The sequence below is a fragment of the Limulus polyphemus genome, unplaced genomic scaffold (genome assembly GCF_000517525.1).
Source record: "Limulus polyphemus unplaced genomic scaffold, Limulus_polyphemus-2.1.2 Scaffold4648, whole genome shotgun sequence".
Classification (NCBI taxonomy): Eukaryota; Metazoa; Arthropoda; class Merostomata; order Xiphosura; family Limulidae; genus Limulus; species Limulus polyphemus.
The window spans coordinates 22,962-43,317 of NW_013670258.1; the positions used below are offsets into that span (position 1 = coordinate 22,962).

At 34.9% G+C, this 20,356-nt stretch overlaps 2 protein-coding genes across 3 annotated transcripts in view; one reads left to right on the forward strand and one right to left on the reverse strand.

The window, feature by feature from the left end:
- LOC106471483 (smoothelin-like) overlaps positions 1–13,976 on the forward strand; it is a 29,971-nt gene extending 15,995 nt beyond the window's left edge. Inside the window, exons 4-9 of one of the 2 annotated variants that reach the window (XM_022400089.1) lie at positions 721–894; positions 2,751–2,951; positions 4,935–5,019; positions 6,955–7,051; positions 10,475–10,626; positions 11,929–13,976. In XM_022400089.1, the coding sequence (XP_022255797.1) occupies positions 721–894; positions 2,751–2,951; positions 4,935–5,019; positions 6,955–7,051; positions 10,475–10,626; positions 11,929–12,052 (833 nt within the window). In that variant the 3' untranslated portion in view covers positions 12,053–13,976. Of the gene's footprint in view, positions 1–720; positions 895–2,750; positions 2,952–4,934; positions 5,020–6,954; positions 7,052–8,565; positions 8,657–10,474; positions 10,627–11,928 lie in introns of both variants that reach the window. The other variant, XM_013932084.2, reaches the window with a different exon arrangement.
- Positions 13,977–14,490: 514 nt separating this feature from the next.
- Positions 14,491–20,356, reverse strand: part of LOC106471481 (vacuolar protein sorting-associated protein 53 homolog) — a 36,079-nt gene continuing 30,213 nt past the window's right edge. Inside the window, exons 17-22 of the mRNA XM_022400090.1 lie at positions 19,303–19,463; positions 17,116–17,270; positions 16,609–16,694; positions 15,701–15,752; positions 15,329–15,433; positions 14,491–14,797 (exon numbers count right to left, since the gene is read on the reverse strand). Coding sequence (XP_022255798.1) covers positions 14,630–14,797; positions 15,329–15,433; positions 15,701–15,752; positions 16,609–16,694; positions 17,116–17,270; positions 19,303–19,463 — 727 coding nt within the window. The 3' untranslated portion in view covers positions 14,491–14,629. The remainder of the gene's footprint in view (positions 14,798–15,328; positions 15,434–15,700; positions 15,753–16,608; positions 16,695–17,115; positions 17,271–19,302; positions 19,464–20,356) is intronic.

Consider the following 20,356-nt stretch of genomic DNA (forward strand, 5'->3'; position numbering starts at 1 on the left):
CTACTGTTTCCATTGTCTAACCCTACTGTTTCCATTGTCTAACCCTACTGTTTCCATCGTCTAACCCTACTGTTTCCATCGTCTAACCCTACTGTTTCCATCGTCTAACCCTACTGTTTCCATCGTCTAACCCTACTGTTTCCATCGTCTAACCCTACTGTTTCCATTGTCTAACCCTACTGTTTCCATCGTCTAACCCTACTGTTTCCATCGTCTAACCCTACTGTTTCCATCGTCTAACCCTACTGTTTCCTTTATTCCAACCTCATTGTTAGTCGTTTTCTAACCTTACCGTTTCCCTTTATCTCACCCTTGACAACCTTATAACTTTACTGTTGGCAGTTTCCACTGTTTACAGTCTTCTAACCCGTTTCAATTTTCGACTCTTATTGTTGGCATTTTTTCCAGTCTGTGTTTTTAGTGTTCAACCTCACTGTTTGGAGTCTTCTAAAATTCTAGATTATCCAAACCATAACAACAGATCCTTGTCTTTGTAACTAAACTGGATTGATACTTTTACTAAGAGAAAACAGCCGAAGGAGATGATAAATTTACTGCACGCTTCTTATAATCAGTTTTTACTTGTATAACCTCTCTGGGGTATTATAGATACTAATTTCTGATACAAAGTAAAACAAAACTTCGTGTGAGAAGCTTGTATCAAAGTTCTCATGCGATGGCTAGTTTCTTTAGCTCCTTTTGTTTCCTTTGTTGATGTAGCAAAACGAGATGAAATGATGAAAAAGCGAGAACAGGAACGTGAGGATGCCATTAAGCAACGCCAACGCGAAGCGGCAGAACAGAAACAGCGAACTTTAGCTATGTTTGACAGCATGGCCAAGTCAGCTCCGGCCGGAGGTCCTAAGCAAATGGACATCAACATCTACAAAGATGGTGAGTTGAAACACGTGCAGAAATCCTGTGAATATCTCCATCTTCAGGAAAGGGTTGTTTTTTTCTTTACTTATAATTTATAAAACAACAACTTAGGTATCAATTTTCACATGGGATGTGATTTGAAACTCGCGGAGAAAATCTAGAAACATTAACACCTCCCGAAAGGGTTAGCTATAACACTTGGAAAGAATCAATAAGTATCAATAGCTTCAAGAAATGTGAGGTATCGGCTAGTAGAAAGAAAGTCATTTATTTAAGAAGTGAGCATGGTTACTTACTTATTCGGCAACTTACCCAGCGCTGAAAAGTAACTTTCTTATAAAAGACTAATACACGTTTCTGGTGATTTTTTGGCATGTTTTTTTTTTATTATTATTATTATTACTAACGATTTTGTATATATTATTATTTGAAAAGCTCTGGTTCCCAGATTATTGTGATCAACCAATAATAAAATTCCTGTCGAAAGTCGTATGTTAGCCATTTATAACTCACAAACATGTCGTGCATGACCATAGTAAATTTTGATAATAGTTATTTGGGTTATTAACATATTAGGGCTTAGAATAGGACTAATTATTTGTTTTGGCCCCAAACTGTGCTTTTGGGAAATTCCCTTCCCAAATCTTAACGTTTTTTACGCTCTGTAAAATCAAAACGGTTACGAGATCTCTTGACTGTAAAATAGTTGCATTAAAAACACGTTGTTTGATAAGTCAAACTTAATCTTTCAATTGAATTATTTACTTAATGGCTATGTGCGCTCGCCGTCCCTAATTTAGCAGTGAAAGAAAGACTAGAGGGAAGGCAGCTAGTTATCACCACCCACCGCCAACTCTTGGGCTATTCTTTTTACCAACGAATAGTGGGATTGACCGTCACATAATAACATCCCCACGGCTGAAAGGGCGAGCATGTTTGGTGGGACGGGGATTCGAACCCGCGACTCTCAGATTGGAAAGGTTTCGAGCTTTCTTATAGATATTCATCTTGAAGTTAAACTACTATCAATCTAAGTTGTTGTTTTTTTTTGTTGTTGTTAAGCGCAAAGCTACACAATGGGATATCTGTGCTGTATAGCTGACATTTTTCATCTCAGCCCGAAAATTATTACTAGTTATAAAAAAAAAACACGTTTTTGCGCACACTTGGGTGAACATTGGATTTAGAGAAATAATTATGTTTTACATACTAACACATACGAGTTTGTTCCTCTGTCTCGGATATTCGCGCATAGCTACACAAGAGCTATCTGCCCTAGCCGTCCCCCCGTGTTGGAACCGATAGATTAGAGGGAAAGCAGCTAGTCAACATCGCCCACCGCCAACTCTTGGGTTACTTTAATTAAATAGTGGGATTTGACCGTCACACTTATAACACATCCACCCCAAAGTGGCACGTTAACTACTAGGCCACGCATTTATAAAAAAACGAAACGTTTTTCTTTAAGTTAAAAGGAAGTAATTAAAAATGATTTAGAAAATACCATGACAAACAACTTCTTCTAACAACCTAGAGGGATCCTCACGTGCAGCTCGCTCGTGCTGGTTATCGCTCGTGTAGCTTCGCGCGAAATTCAAAAGAAACCAAACCTTTTCGTTTTATCAAACGCTTCATTGTTGTTCTTTATTTTAACGACTTCATGGAAACTTTTACAATTCACTGTTGAATAACGATCTCATTATACCCTCTTTCTCCGTTAAACCAAAAATAACCATTTAAAACAGTATTTTTACAAGACATGACTGAAAACTAAGTTTAGAAAATATTCGAAGCTCATCTCACATTCAGTGTAAAGCGAACTGCAGAAATAGAACTTAAGTAACGATTTTCGTTGTTTTTTTTTTCCCTAGGCAAACCCGGTTTAAATAATGACAACCGTCCTATTGGAGGGGGACTGCAGCGCGATCTGGTGGAAGAGTCGATTCGTGAGCGTCAGAAAGAAGCAGAAGAGAGAAAGAGAAGAATTTTATCGTCTTACGACGTAGCAGCGAAATCGGGGCCAGCAGGAACAATTCGGGACGTAAATTTTGAAGCCTCTAAAAAAAATGGAGGCAAGTGTTTAAATTGAAGTATCATTTATATATACTTGTCATAAGACATTAGTATTAGGCTTGTTACATTTTTTAAAAAAACTACATTCTTTAGATGTATATAGTCCCATAGGGATTTTCGAGAATTCGAGGAGTGTTTTAAAATGTAATAGGCCTAGTACTAATGTGTTATTAAAAACATAACTGTAATAGTTTTATGCCGGTTTTAAAAGGGGCGTACAAACCGTAACAATGATTTATATCTCACTCTTTTAAATATAGCTGTCGCCTTCATCCCTAAATTTATTTGAAATTTGGATAATATTCATTAATTTAGCATTATTTTTAAAGCCTATTTAGATTTTGAATCAATCAAGACGAACTTATAGTTTCAGCTGTTTATTGGCAACTGGCTTTATATAAGAAATGGTATTGTGTGCACAGAGGTAGCTAATGGTCTGCAGCACCTCAAAACGGCCTTTTGTTTGGCGATTAAGTTTGTGTGCCAAAGTCAGGCTTAGTGGATTCATTCATTCCGGTCGCCATGTTTACGGTAGCACTGCAGCAGGCCTAGCCTCGTTTTGAGCTAGCGACATTGAGATCGCGAATAAGGCCTATGGGCAGAATTAAATAATAAAATCCAATATTTTTAGCATACCGTTAAAGATCGTTTACTCAGGTGACCTCGAATTGAAGATATCTAGGGTTTACGAAACCATATTATTAATGATATTATAGTCTCTTTCATCATTAACAATTTTCAGATATTTATCATCATCCTAACCTTTGTCCTAGTTTCCATTGACCTTAATGTAGCTCTCCTTTTTCTTCTTAACCCTGAATTTACAACGTAACTAGACCATCATCTAAAAAAAATCATCACCATATCCGGTGGTATAATTTTTCACTGGGATTTAGACTTGGATTCTAAAGCTTCTAGAATCAGTAAGAAACCGGAACTGGTTTCTATATAACTTCCAAACTGACTGTCAGAACCGAAGCTAGTTTTTATATAACTTTCAAACTGAGTTTCAAAAATTGACCTATCTTGATGGAGGATTTTTATTGTCGGTGTAAACGTGACCAGAAGTATTTAAATTAGAACAGTAACAGACAAAATGTACTTAACAAAACTGTTTTAGTAAAGTGAACAATGGACGGTCGGTCTTCTTTAACATCGTGATGGCTTTATTTCAATGGATATCCCATAATAGTCACCCTTACATCGACTTTATTGCACTTAAAACACCTTTACATTTCAGAGTTGTAAGAAATAGAAACCATAGTGACGTACATTCGTTTTCTACTCTTTAAAAGAGGAAAGAGCGAACTAAAAACAGTTGAGTTTGAGCTAGAAAATGGATAATATTGGTCAAAGAAATATAACAAAGAGTGTTGGATAAATCTTTAGTAAAAAAAAAAAACTTACTAGTCTTCACAGAACGGAATCCCTAATCCATAGCTGTTGTTCTAGTATAAGTTTAATAAATTCGAAAATTTTCCAGTGTTACATATTCTAGGTTTGTCACTAACCTGGGATTGGTTATGTCGCGAACTTCGGAGGGGAGAGGCTTAACACTTTAATTTTTTGGAATGACTTTCGGCTTTAATCCCATATTTCCGATACGACGTGATTGACAGCTCGTGAGTGGAGACAATTAAAGTAGTAGATGTAACAGAACGGACGTACACGGATAAAACTGACGATAGGTTGTGAGTCGCGAGTCAAAATATCCACCAGTGGTTCAGCTGTAAGCTTAAGAACTTGTAATACTAATCTTTGAGCTTCGATCCTCGTGGCGGACAGAGAACAGATGGTTTATTATGTAGCTTTATGCTAAAAACAAGTAAACGTAAGTAAATGTATTTCAAGAAATCCATTTTGATGCCTTGTGTCAGAGTGAGGTGTAAGTGCGAGGGTGAATTTTGAGGTAATATTTACATATATTTTAATTTGATAAATCAAAATATGATTTTCAGTGTGGCTTTCTCTTTGACTTTCAGCCAATCAGAATAAAGTCTCGGCACGAGCAAAGTTTCAGCAAATGGATGCAGCTGTCACGAAGCAGCAAGGGAACAAAACTCCCAAGTAAGGGGGCCTTTTTATACACCCTAGTTTTAATAACTGTAGCATATTTTTCACGGATAGGTTGAAATTAAATGACAAACAAGCGGGGCTGAATCTTGACCCGGGTAACTTTTTGACCCACCCCAAGACCCCTAGGTTCGGCTTCAAGTCAAGGGTAAGCTCCACCTCCTTGTCATTTGAAATTATTGGACCTAGTTTCGCAAGTATACTACTAATAACTAGCCACTAGTTTCACGTGCCTCAAAAATTTGTAAATTTAAGTTTGTTTATTGTTGATAAACTTTGGTAAGTAATTGTATAAAAAATTTGAAATATTATATGTTTGGTATGTGTGTTAATGGAAAACTATCTTTAATATAAAGCCTAGAGTGATCGAATGTGTTCATGGGCGCCCGCAGGAAGGGGGAAGGGGGGGTCACTTGACCCCCTGGATTTTCAGAAAGAATAAATTACTAGATCTGTAAAATTATTCTTCTATGTTATTGGAAAATCATAAGGTATTTGTATTTCGATTTCATAATTTTTTTTCAAACTTGAGTTACTTGATTCCCCACTCCCCTAATATATATTTTTGTTTTTTTTGCGGGCGCCCTTGAATGTGTTTTTTGTAGTAGTTTTAACAAAAACAATAACTTTTCTGCAACAAGAGAGCGCCTCGAACCTTAACTAAGCCTAACTAACTAGTATTAATACGCTGACTAGAAACTTTATTAGAATCACAGTCTTGACCCGGCGTGACATATCCTTTACAAGGTGGTAAGAGGCGTCCATCCAGGAGTAGGTATGGTTAGAATCACAGTCTTGACCCGGCGTGACATATCCTTTACAAGATGGTAAATTGGATTGAGAACCGTTATTTATCTAACCAAGGAAGGTGTCTGAAGTTACTGTAAATAAATTTAAGATGAGTATGACTGACTGTTGTATTATTATTACTGAATCTTTGTACATTAAAGTGGAAATACAGTATTGGAGTGGACATGACTATCGGTAAAATTGAGGTACACTCAGGTTGTTATTCGCCTTTCTAATGGAACAACAACTTTCCCCACACCATTATACCATCTCCAACATCTTACACTTGTCATGTGACATCCGTCAATAGAGAAATGTGTGTGAGATGCGAATCATCAGATTACGTCAATCATTCACAGTTTTAGCACCAAAATTACTGCTTGCATCTCAGATCGATTAGCAATGTCTGTAGCATGAGAGGGTGAAAGTGAAATGAATATCGCGTTGAGCTTAAGAAACTTGACCAGTCATCATATCTCCCGTTGTCAACATCGATTATTTTACCAAGTGATAGACGTATTCCATTTCAGCCGTTACTGTTGACCGATGTCGATGAAACAGGTTTTGCTAATGACGTTTCTATTAGAAAACTAACGATACTCTCGTCATGACGTGAATATATATCAGCATTCCTGTTACTCAAGCAGTCACCTGAAATATCACACGATCAACGGGTTTTGGTTTTGTTTTCTATTCACATGAATGGAGTGTTCCACAAACGTGGACATGTGGGATTCTAAAAAAGTAGCCAGTCAGTCAGTATGTAAATTGATTCTAACTATTGTAACATAACCTTGCTAAAAAAACAAAAAAAACAACGTTGTACCGGGTGTACATTGTGTCTAATCTAACCTGTTACTTGATCTTATCTAGATTGGTGTGTTTTTTTTTCTTTCCCCCAGAAAATGGTTCTAACCCTAACTCTCGTTTGTTCACTTCAAATTTTAAATGTAATTAACCAACCATTGGTTTTACCCTCTTGTTTACTTATTATAATTATGAGTGAATATCATATCTATATATATTGTATATAACAAAACAGCAAGACATCTGTAATTTATTTCCATAATGTGTGTGTACTGTCGTACGATAATTAAACAAAAACTAACGTTTGCGCATGCTCCCACCTGCATGCTTTAGCCCCTTTGTCTTGCCACTTCCGGTGATCCGCCAGAACGCCAGCCAGATCAAGCAGACCATCTTGGAGTTTTGTCAACGATGCACACGGGAGTACAAGGTTAGCACCTTTGTTTTAGATTTGACGTATGTACTTCTTGTTACAGGTGGTTATGGGAAATGTCGCCATCTTGGAAATCCATATAAAACAACCAGCTATAAAAAGGATGTTTCCCGATGTAAAAATGTCAACATTTGCGAAACGTCAAACGTTTTGAGCTGTTTTACGTGATATCTAAGTGTTATTTATTACGTGTAGACTTGTTCTAGTGTTTCACAGTTTATTTTCTTTTTTCAGGTACACGTCAGTATTTAATCCCTAACGTCGTAGAGCTGAACTACGTATTATTTTATTTTCAGGAAACACGTGATGTATTTCAAACTTTTAAGTTTCAGTTTAATTTCGTGCATGGTTGACAGTCAGCAACAACTAAAAACGTATACAAGCTTCTTCAAGCCTGTCGAGGTTGTAATACTTTGTTGCTTTATAATTAATACAATAAAATAAAATATTCACCTCGCAGAAAATTCTATTTTTCTTTCAGACATACGTCACTAGATTACCAATGGTACGTTGTCTTGTGTACGTAATTTGTCTGTGTGCTTAGATATATTGCGAACCGTGGTGTCTGTCCGTACGTTTGTCTCTCTCCTGTTTACGGCGTCCCGCGCTGCCTTTGAAAAGCTGCGCACGCAGGCAAAGCTCAACATTCACTTTTGAAATGACGGGAGAACAGGCATGAATAGTGTTGGTGCCAAGTTTTATTTCGCAAGCAGGATATTCTACACTAAATTGTTAGGAATTAATCGTATTATCATTCACATTTCAAAATGTGACGTAACTTAAAGAATATAAATGTGGATTTATCGGATGTTATTGTTGAACGGCTCTTAGCAAGACTGATGTACTCAACAATTACTTTTAGTGGTGGGGGGTATAAGTAGCTCAGAGCTTTAGCTCTGAGTAAAACCAAGAATGCAACACAATTGACTTTTTAAAGTTCATGAAATAATTTAAATTGATAAATCAACTAAAGTTTTTCCTCTCACTGGGGACGGGTACTTTTGCTTGTAATTTATAAGAATATGGCCATAGAGTAAGGAAACATCTTTGTAAGTTATCTCATGCTAGTAAATATGTTTGTAAGATTAACTGGTTACCCATAATATTTAAAGACGTGCTGAGTACAGTATTTTTTAAAGTTGTTTCACGCTTTTAAGGGTGCTGTGAAATATCAAAATTAAAGGCTTAACTTGAATGGAAAATAGCTATTGGTAAGGATCTAACGTGTATTAGTAAAAGTTCTATACCTAATTTATTTGGTAGTAAAGTAGTAATAAAAAAAGTAACATCATTGAAAGAAGGAACGAAACAACGTCGTTGCGTTATCAAACCACGTTCACTTTACAAAGAGGATACCACATCCCTGGGTACATTTGTTGTTGTTCAGCCTCGGACTGTACTTGAATTTCTAGATTTTAAATTAAACACCAGTATATTAATTAATGTTTATTGTAATGTTACGACTTGACTAACTGACAAGCTTTCTGTCTCTCTTTCTATTCCTCACCCAGTAACTTCCAGACTCGTCGAGTAAACCGCAGCGCCAGCGACATCAAGGAAATGTTACTGCACTGGTGTCGTAGCAAGACGAAGGAGTACAAGGTTTGATTCCTTCAACCCCCTACGCATGTCATTTTCTCTTCACCTAGCTATTCGGCACATTTTCGTTGAACATGCATGACCTTTCTTGATCAAATTATTGTCACTGAATGTAAAAAAAAAAAAATATCATTGTTAACGTGAAATCACGAACAGTTTATCTATGATACGTACGTCTCCTCTTACGTTAACACCCTTAATTTCTACTTTAACAATTAAATGTGAACGTTTTTACCGCTAGCTTGTGCACGACAACAGTTAAGCCCCTCTTCGTTGCTATAATATTAATTTCTTGGACGTTTCGCACACTAAATTGTGTTGTTGGTTCGCTGTATAACGTCGGCTAATAAATTCCCAAACCAGAATTAATTTATGTTTCTATATGGTGAGTTAAAAAAAGGACTCAGAAAATCTCGTAGCTATTAGCTTAAGTGTTTTCACGAGCTTCTGACGAAGAAACGTCCACCCCTCGAAGCCTAGGTGTTTAACAACATTAGAACCAGGTTCTTTATTCTAACACGCTGAAGTATAAGCATCATATGTTCCCACCGGCTGTTTTATCCTGTTTTTCGTTTTGCATGTTTTCTGTTACATTCAACTAACTACATGGACGTGTGGTCAGTGTGGCGTTCACTATGCGATTAGGTTTCCCATACAGTATTTCTTTGTATTTTACGATTTTTTTTTTTAAAGCTTTGCTCTACCATCTTTTGTGATTAAACTTGTCATACGACACCTGGTGAAGTTCGGTGAATAATAATCTGGGCTTCATGGCTTATGTCAGTAAGAGATTTTATTGGCATGCGTAACCTTTTATTGTTAACTTGTGTATTGATTGTTGTACGTTCGTAGCATAGGTCGGTATAACACTGATTGTTGCTGACGTCACCGGATGCAGTTGCTTGCGACATTGTTGCATGTTTTGTCAATAGAACACTTAGTGATTCTAAAGATCTTACAGCATAACTTTCAAGTTGCACGAAATAAATTGAATGAAAAGTGTGCCGATAGAGGGCGTCGTCTTTGATATAAGGTTCGTCTAAGGTCAACATCAAGTAAGAGATAAAATAGAACGCGACATTTATTTTAAAAGTTGGAGCGTTAAACTAAAATTAACTCCAAAAATGTAATATTTAACTCCGAAAATAAGACCACACCATTAAGTTTTAGGTACGATGTGGTTGGTAAGAAACCAAACAGCATAGTCACATATTTTCGGAGTATCGTTCTAAAGACAGTGGTTAAAAATTATAGCAGAACCTTCAGAATGAGTCACCAAGCGGATGTTCTAATAATTAAAAACGTTACATCGTGATCAATGCTTTTATCAAATTCATCGTAAAAACTAACAAGATCCCTGCCATTTGGCCTTAGTAGTTTTTAAGCTTCCAAACAAAAATCATTAGCTACAACCTACTGACGATGGAAGTTTTTAAATAAGACCTAATTGTAAAGTATCAAACAAGTTTTTAATTATAAAGAAAAACTATTTTTTTTTGTCTACGTTTGCAGTGTATTCAGATAATATCTTAGTCTTATAATATATATATTTTTTAAATGGTGTTTAAAATATCGTTGTAGTATTCAAATCTAACGTTATCACTACATTTCTGGAAAATAACTATTATTATTCATTTAAAATATTTGACAACATTATAATTTTCAGTTGTCGAAACAGTAAAACCAATAGGCCTAATATTGTGTTAGCGCACGATCGTAGTTTTTAAAATTTGTTCCAAATTTATCAGTTTTTGATATGACGAACAATTTAATAATATTAACCTGACCTTATGTTATTTTTTATTTACCCTTTCCATGTAGAACATTGACATCCAAAACTTCTCCACCAGCTGGAGCGACGGATTAGCGTTCTGTGCCCTTATCCACCATTTTTACCCGGAAGCATTTGACTTTGACTCTCTCAGTCCAAAAAATCGACGTTATAATTTTGATTTGGGGTTCAGAATGGCAGAGTAAGAGTTTATTATTTACATTTTGAAAAGTTTAATATTTTTTTTGGTAACTGTGAATTATTTTATTGTTATAATAAGAACGACGTTCGTGTGGAAAACTACCAAATCACTACACTCTACACGGCATTATCAAACAATGTAGGCTTAACTCAAACTTGTAATTTGTTCTTTAAATACGTCGTGTTGTATTTGTAGCACATTCATACCCGAATTTTATCCTTCTTATAAGCAATTGTTTTATAGTTAATTGTAACTAACTCTGAAATGATGAACACAGTGTTTAGTTATGTGTTGCCATGTCATTTTTTTACCTAACCCTTATTTAGCTAAAATGTTTTTTTAATGCATTTCACACACGCAACCATTTTTTCTATAACAAAATTCTTCTAGAATATAGCAAAAAAGTTAAATAATGTTGTTTTTTTAAATAAACCACATAATTTGTATTTGTTTTTTTTTTCTTTACGCTGAGTAATGTAGCTTAAGAATTATATGATTCGTAAAATAGTCGTTAAACTAGTAGATGGTAGAATCTATAAGAAACTTGGTTGTTTTCAAAGGTGAGAAAAATAAAAACTGTATCCCAGAACCCTTTATCTCGCTAGAGTTCGAGTAGTAGGGTATCTCTTATATGTATCGTTTCGGAACTTTACTGGAACCCCCAAATATTCAACCCAACAACGCCCAAATTTTAGGACGCAAATTTATATTATTATAAATTAAAAACTTATGAATGAACTGTTTTAAACGTTTCAGATTATGTTAACATTGAAATGTAGTCATATCGAGATTTATTTATAATTTCAACACTTAGATTTTGTTGATATTTGAATAATTAAACTAGCGTCACTGTTTTGTGCTAAGTTCCCAGCCTTAAGAGGATTGCTATGGAAATACGCTATCAGATAGGGTTTTCATGTTTATACGACGTCTCTAAAGCTAAAGACAAAAATGTTCTGGTCCTTAATGATTTAATAAGAAATCGCTTGAAGGGTTCGAGTTTGTCAGTTATTTCAATTTTACCCCGATAATAAGGGCCCAATGTGTGAAGATGATAACATACCTGAAGTTGTATAACGAACGGATCATGTGTTACGGCTCAAAATAGTGGAAATGGCCGGCCCATGCTCCCACTTAAAGCATTACATTCCACCCTATCATTGCTAGTATTTTATGTATAGAACTTGCTAGATTTTGCACGAGTTGAATATATTTTTATCGCTACTCTTTGGTTCTATTTAAATACACAGTTGTAGTTTAAACACGTTTATAACGTCCTTGTTGCCGGTAATTTGTTCATAGAGAAAAAGCCGACATCGCGCCGCTGCTGGATGTGGACGACATGGTCCTGATGAAGAAACCGGACTGGAAATGTGTATTCACGTACGTCCAGAGTTTCTACCGACGATTTCGAGACCAGGTCTAAAGTTCAACAACTATGGTTTTATGTTCTAGTTATTCATACGTGTGTTTAAAACAACAACAGTTAAAAATAACTGTACAGCTCGTCGTTCGAAATAACTACTTCAATCGCAAGTGTTATACTCAACTTTTGGAGTTGCACGCTTACACGCTACGGCTTTAAGTTTTATAAGTTGTTGTTTTTCCCCTAGATTTAAACAACTTTTATTTAGTTTTTACTAGAGATAGATTGGAGAAGAACGTAGCCACGATGAACATATATATATACTGGTTATTTAATTGTTTGTGGTGTTGACCCCGATGGTGTTACAGATCTATTGTGTACCAAGAAAAATTGACGATATTTCATGTTTATTATTTGAAGTGCGTGTTGTTAAACTGTGCCAGCATTTTATACTTGTTGTTTCACGTGGAAAATCCAGTATTATGGACAGATCTCTAAATATATTTTGACATTTTTAAAACTCCCAAATCACATTTTACAGTTTTTTTTTTATTATTCTTTACGTAAAATTGTCCCGCTCTACGTTAGCGCCATCTGTTGTTTTTTTCGTTTACAAGACTACGTAGTTTACTATACGAGGTTTATTGAAAAGTATTATTTAAAATTGGCTAAAGAAATATACATATGTATTTTCTATTTACGTGTCAATTTGAGAGACTGTTTCTCCGAATATATGAAACTTCGAATAGACAAAAGAACTTGACGGATTTTTGTCACAAATTACAAAAGGCACTTTTACGTGCGTTTGATTTTAACATTTGATCTGATATATATGTCTTATATATACATGTAAAGTATGTTATTTCTTAACGTGCTTACCTTAACACTTTATATGAAAATATATATATATATATATATATATCCTTTTTCCTATTATTTGTAGAGATTTGGAATGTTATACTGTACCTTTAAGAGATTTTTTTTTATGTTTGGGAGGCAGTACTTTGGACGGTAGGGGTGATGAGTAGACGAGTAAATGGACAAAAAAAATTAATTAGGAGATATTACTTTTGAATTAATTGTTCGCCTTAAATGGAGACCAAAAAATAAATAAAATATAAAAGCTTTTAATTAGTCAGAGGTCCATACCACAACAAGAGAAAGAAAATTTTCAATATATTAATTTTTTTTTATGTTGGACGAAACAAAACTTTTAATTTTTAGATACTCTTGTAGGCCAGTAAAAACCTTGTTTGTTTTTTTTACCACCTTTAATCTACCTTCCAATTTTGTATAATAGTTACAACTTTTAATGCCCAAATTAATTTTGAAAGTTTGGTCTTTGAATATATTTCTTCCTTGTTTCTACAAAACATTATTTCAGACTTGTGTATATAATCTGCCGAACAGTTCTAACAGAGGACTTAAATTCATTATTAAATTGCAGCTTTAAATCACATCAGTCCCATTAGTTGTAGGGTTAGGCTTGATGCGACTTATATTACGGGGCCTCCCAGTGGCACAGCGGTATGTCTGCGGACTTACAACGCTAGAAACCGGGTTTCGATACCCGTGATGGACAGATGTGTAGCTTTGTGCTTAACTTCAAAACAAACCGTACAAAAATCGTGATGAAATATAGTTTATTTCCGTATTATAACGAAGTAATAATTGAGAAAGTGTGTTTCAGTTATTACCACACACCTGATCAATAATGTGCCTTAGTTAAAACGTATTGTTAGATCCCACGTGACGGTCAGTCTCGGCATTATTATCATAACTGAAGTTACTCTACAATTCAGCGTTTTCCCAAAGTATGGGGGGGGGGGTATATTTCTTGGGTCCCCGCGAGCAATTAGGGAAGTAAATAATACAAAATTAAGCGTTTTAATATATGTGTTATTAATGAAAAATAAGTAATTACTATAACACATTTAAATGTGTATCTATGTATTATATCTCGTCATTTAAGAAAGAAAAAAAAGAGGGGGAGGGTGTAGATGATAAAAGTTTAGGAAAAGCTGTCATAACTAAATAAATTTAAATCGGTTTTAAATTTTGTATGTAGTTTGAGATCAAAATGTCTACACACTCTTCACCGAAGACAAATACTGTATATAAGTTTTAAGTCATTTCTCGTTAGCAAGAAATGTTTGATGTTTCATTATTTTAATACTGATGTATAGAGTACCTACACTAATCGTTTTCTAACCATGCCTATATTGTTTTTAATATTTGAACGTTTTAAAGAACTTCTTCAGAATGCTGCCGTTCATGCTATTAACATTTTTATGACAAGGTTTGAACAGCTAGCATCAACTGTGCTCTTTGGAATCTTGTATATTGCTGAACCTTGTTACAGTAAAACAAATTTCTCTGTAATTATACGACTGTTTCCTGGGCTGACACAGTGCACACACGCACGGAACCTTAAAATAAACCTAATGCAAAACATGGGCTGAACAGCCCACTTTCCAAACTAGGCCTCGGACAAAGAGTGAGATTTCTCTGCAAATTTATTTTGCACGTGTTCACATCTCGTGCATCAAGAGAAGAAACATTCATTTCAGAATCGTGCCACAAATAATAGCTTTGTATATACATCGAATGAGAAAACGTTATCCAGGGAATAAGTTATTAGAATTTTTTCTTTATTAATTTCTCTAGCCTTCTGATTCCACTTGACCCCCTCTCTGGACTGGCTCCCGCAGTATTTGAGCTACTGGTTATGTGGGTCACTGTAGAATTTGGAAGGCCGGAACGAAAAATATCCATCAACGCATTTAACTCGCTTCGACGCAGACCCTGCAGGAAGAAATGTATATTATAGAATTTGCTGTTGAAAGTTCAATCAGCTGGAAATATTTCTTACAAACATATCGGATATTAGAAGTCTCGAAATGGCCTTTCTTTAGAAATAATAACACTGCAGTTTCTCTTGTTCGTGGTACTCGTAACAAAATAACATTTCAGACCTAACTTTTGCCTCAAGTCTCTGCACAACAAGCTAAGCTGGACTTGCTTATTATTAACAGTCTGAATAATCCAGCTTGAAGGTGTAAAAAAATAAACTCTGTCAGCCTCACAAAGTCTCAACCATACATGTTAATATTAAATAACTAATCTTGAAGTTTTAACATGATTATAATTATACCTGCCATAATACATCAGTATTAGGCCTATTATATTTTTAAACACTATTTATCTAGTCCCTGATGGATTTTCAAGAATTAGACGAGCGTACAGTAATAGTATTTCCCTCAGGCCTGCTGCGATACAATAAATACAGTAGTGGTCAGAAACGATGGTCCTTTTTTTGAACCTCGGTAAACTTACCTTCATATCCAGAACCTTCTGGAACTCTGAAAGATCCGATTCCGGTAATAGTTTGATGTAGTTCTCGACAAAGCTTTCGTTAGGTTCGTGAGGTGACATGACAACCTAAAGCAAAAAAAAACGATGATGATGATGATGTTTCGCTTAAACAAACAAACAAAACACTGATGCTACATTTCTACAGGAAAAAATGTAACCACCTTCTTAGACTTGTGTCATTCACTAACACCAGAATAAACACAACAAACCTGTAACACTCGCGTAGCTGTGTCCCCCCCTATTATTTTATATTCTACAATTACTTAAAAATCTATGAACTCTTATAGAGGAAGAACAAAGAGTCTAACAAAGAAGTTAGTCTGTTAAACGTACCTTTAGTATCATTTCTGCTTTAGTCATTCCCTTGACAACAATTTTTGTGTAGCTATAAAAGAGAAAAAAGATTCAAAAACCTTGTTGAGTTTTTAATCATGGTTTACCTCCACATACTAGTTTATTCTAATCAAACCTGTAACATAAGTTGATGAATCTTGAAAAAAAAATGTTTTCCTGTTATCTAAGAATAAGGCAAAGATAAGAATTAACCTTGTATTCTTCTTAAACACAAGATTTTCTAGTCTCGCACAACGTATACAGAAATCTTAACTACCTTATCTACTGTGCCATTATGTAAACCTATAACTTACAGTTCAATAAAATATTAGTTATAGATTTTTTGTTAGAAAGAGAGAGAGAGCAAAATTTTATACAAAAGTTGATTAATACAATCCTTCTATCAGAAAAACAACAACACATAACGTCCCTAGCAATGAAAGAACATGGGAATAGTACATTAGATGTCACTGAAAGGATGCGACATTACCACATCACATCGCATTAAAAGAATGTGAAAGTTAAACTACGGATAAAATATCTTTTTTGTTTTAGATTACACTTTCTCTACAAAAGTTCTTTTACGAACAACTAGGAATTATAATTTCATAACAATTAAATACCATAAGTTATCATGCAGTAAATAGTCTCACGGTTTAGCAATTACGACAACAGAAAAGCTGTTTGTACTTAAATAATAAGGTTTAGATTTCTATACAATCTAAATGAAGCTGTTGTTATTTTTAGAACACTTCAAGCAATAGTATATTTACTAGGAAGTTGTTAAGAATTAAGTAAACATGTCTTCTTTAAACTGATAGGACCTATAGCAAGAGTAATATAAAAGAATGAATAACAATGCGATTATCAGTTGTTACGTATGAGAGTAATGAAAAAGTTGTCCTCACCTTGCTGGTGCCTTTTTAACCATTTGAGATCCTAAAGTAGGAAGATCCAGCAAGACTGTCTTTAACATATGGGTATCCAACAAAAGCTTATAGAAAAAAAACATGGTTACTAGTCTGAAGTCCAGACACACTACACGTTAATTAGCAGACAAAACATGGTTACTAGTCTGAAGTCCAGGTGTCTATTATCCAGGTTACCCGTGTTTTGTGTGCGGTGTCTATTATCCAGGTTACCCGTGTTTTGTGTGCGGTGTCTGTTATCCACATTAGTACCTGTATTTTGTCTAGTAATCATGTTTTCTTTCTCTCCTAACTAATGTGTAGTGTGGCACACAAAACACGGGTAACCTGGATAATAGACATCGCACATAAAACACGGGTAACCTGGATGATAGACATCACACACAAAACACGGGTAACCTGGATGATAGACATCGCACACAAAACACAATGTAATAACCACAAGTTACCTAAACAATTATACATACAAGCTTTCAAGATAAATACCTGTTCAGCTCCTACAGCACTGATGGGCTTACACTTGAATAAATGGTTATTGAACTTTGGAATAAACGTGCTGAAACAGACAAAAAATCTGTAAGTACTTTTTTTACAGTTTCCTCTGATTGCTGAACTCTCACAAGACAAAGAAATCTGTGTTCCTAAAATAACATTTAATGACACATTATTAATTCTTGTGGTCTTTTTACACACATAAGTTTCTTTAAGCCTTTCTATCATAAAAGAACACTACATTCTGAAGCATACTTTGTACAATATTTCAGTGAATCGTCTAGAGGCACGCATTCGTTAAATAGATATCTCAATCATCATAACACTTACTGCTTAAAACAACAAGAGTGATAAACTGGATATATGAAAAGTTGCTTAAAAACTTAATACAAAATTCAATAAATAAAGTGAAATCTGATAAAAATTGAAATTGAAGAGTCTACTTGACACACTGGGTGTTCTACTACACCTGGACAAATCTGTTAAATAGGTCTACTTGACACACTGGGTGTTCTACTACACCTGGACAAATCTGTTAAACATGCCTACTTGACACACTGGGTGTTCGACTACACCTGGACAAATCTGTTAAACATGTCTACTTGACACACTGGATGTTCCACTACACCTGGACAAATCTGTTAAACATGTCTACTTGACACACTGGGTGTTCTTCTGTTAAACATGTCTACTTGACACACTGGATGTTCCACTACACCTCCAGCAGTTGGCGGTGAGTGGTGATGACTAGCTGCCTTCCCTCTAGTCTTTCATTGTTAAATTATGGACGGCTAACGCAGATAGGCCTCGTGTAGCTTTGCGGGAAATTCAAACCAAAACATGTTACTCTGAAACTTTTCTTAACATTGCACATTTTAAAGCTAAGTTAACTAGTGTATCTTGTATATATATATATATATATATATATGTATGTATGTATGTGCCCATGGCAATAAACAATTGTTTTATACTAGAAATGGTAGGATTATTCTGTTATGTTTAACATTTTTGTTCCAAAATATACTAACATTTCATTATTATGTAATACCGTATAAAATTGTACATATATATATATATATAATTATATTTTTATCATATGCTGTTGAGGCTAAAACAAGTACAAATTTATGTAGATCGATCCAGTACTAGGTTAAGGCAGATTCTATAATCTTAAAACGACATTCTTACGTATACATTATATCAGATCCAGTGGTCAGCAGTGGAGACAGTAGGTGACCAGAGTAGCTATGTGACCGCCATTACTGGTCATCTTCGTCAAACCTTACCTTTGCTTCGTGACAACCTTGCAGCATCTCGAAAGTATTTCACTCAGTTCTGTGTCAAGTTTGCAAAGTAAGTCCATCCAGTGTGTCAAGTAGACATGTTTAACAGATTTGTCTAGGTGTAGTGGAACATCCAGTGTGTCAAGTAGACATGTTTAACAGATTTGTACAGGTGTAGTAGAACATCCAGTGTGTCAAGTAGACATGTTTAACAGATTTGTCTAGGTGTAGTGGAACATCCAGTGTGTCAAGTAGACATGTTTAACAGATTTGTCTAGGTGTAGTGGAACATCCAGTGTGTCAAGTAGACATGTTTAACAGATTTGTCTAGGTGTAGTGGAACATCCAGTGTGTCAAGTAGACATGTTTAACAGATTTGTCTACTACTCTTTTACCAATGAATAGTGGGATTGACCGTCACATTATAATGCCTCCACGACTGAAAGGGCGAGCATCTTTGGTGGGATGGGGATTCGAACCCGCAGATTGCGAGTCAAGCGCCCTAGCTACCTGGCCATGCTGGGCCGAGTAACATGAATTGAAACATGTAATGTTTTTTAAAAAATCATAAATATAGCATATTAATTTACAAATGTTGGATATAAATACACGAATGATTACTTTATACTTTTTACACTCTAAGCATATAATCACCTATGAAATACGTCCGTCAATTATCTCAGAAAAGTTTCATTTTAACATGACAAGTAATAAGTGAAACATACGAAACCACACAAGTTCCTGCGTGTGTTTAAAATATAAACCTGGCACTGGAAGAATTGGTTAGCTAGAAAACAGAAACTTTAAGACCACCTGACCTTTAACAGATCTGAGAAATAACTTTTAATAATGATGCACAGTTTACTTGGCACTAGTATGACGTATAATTATTAATAACCTAGCATGGACTTCAAAGCTACAATATTCTTCTGGTAGAAACTTGTTGTAAGCGCAAAAGAAAGCCAACTATTGGACTGTACCTTGACCATTGCTGTTAGAGCTGGTTCACAGGTGGCTTCTACATCTTGAACCAGTAGCTGGATGCAGTTAGAGATGACACTATATTAAAATAATTGATCATGAACAATAAAAACATTACCGGGAATATTGTTTGTTAAAAGACACAGTTAAAGATAGACCTAAATTGAAATAATAAAGGATCTTGTACCAACAATCTGAAAACTTACAATATCCCTCTAACAATTTTTTGTATTTCAGTTTAGATGAATTATTTATACTTACGCAAAAAAAAAAATAGAACTTTTATTAAAAGTTGAAAAATAAATACAGACAAAACTACTTACATTTAATAAAAAAATTAATTGCAGTTCCTATAAACATACAAATTTAATTATATTTTATACTCTCCAACATTAAATCTTTAAATAGAGCTATTGCATATAATAAGTTCATGATTACAACAAACTCCCGAAAACAGAATATCTATTTATAACCCTTTACATGTCGGGCTTTTTTTTGGTAATGAGCTAAACGATAGCCTGTACTTATAGTATTTTAATGATCTGTTGTTATATTTCTGTACCAAATATACTCAATAAATAAATGTTAAATATATCTGGACTTATAAGTGATGTTAGTAGTTTATTAGATCATAAAAGGGTGGGAACTAAAGGCTGTACTAATAAAATCAGGAGAAAAAGAGAAGGAAAATCATATGAGAACCAAAACATGGATAATAAACGATAAAAACCCTATAACCCGAGCGCTTTTGAAAGGTGGGCCTTTCTTCTTCAGGGACAAAGAGGGAATCTTCTGTGAGTTAGGCCCCGAGTCACACTATAGATAGTTTAGCGCATGCGCACACAATAGATGTTTTGTGTCATGTTCTGCCCCTGAAGAAGAAAGGCCCACCTTTCAAAAGCGCTCGGGTTATAGGGTTTTTATCGTTTATTATCCATGTTTTGGTTCTCATATGATTTTCCTTCTCTTTT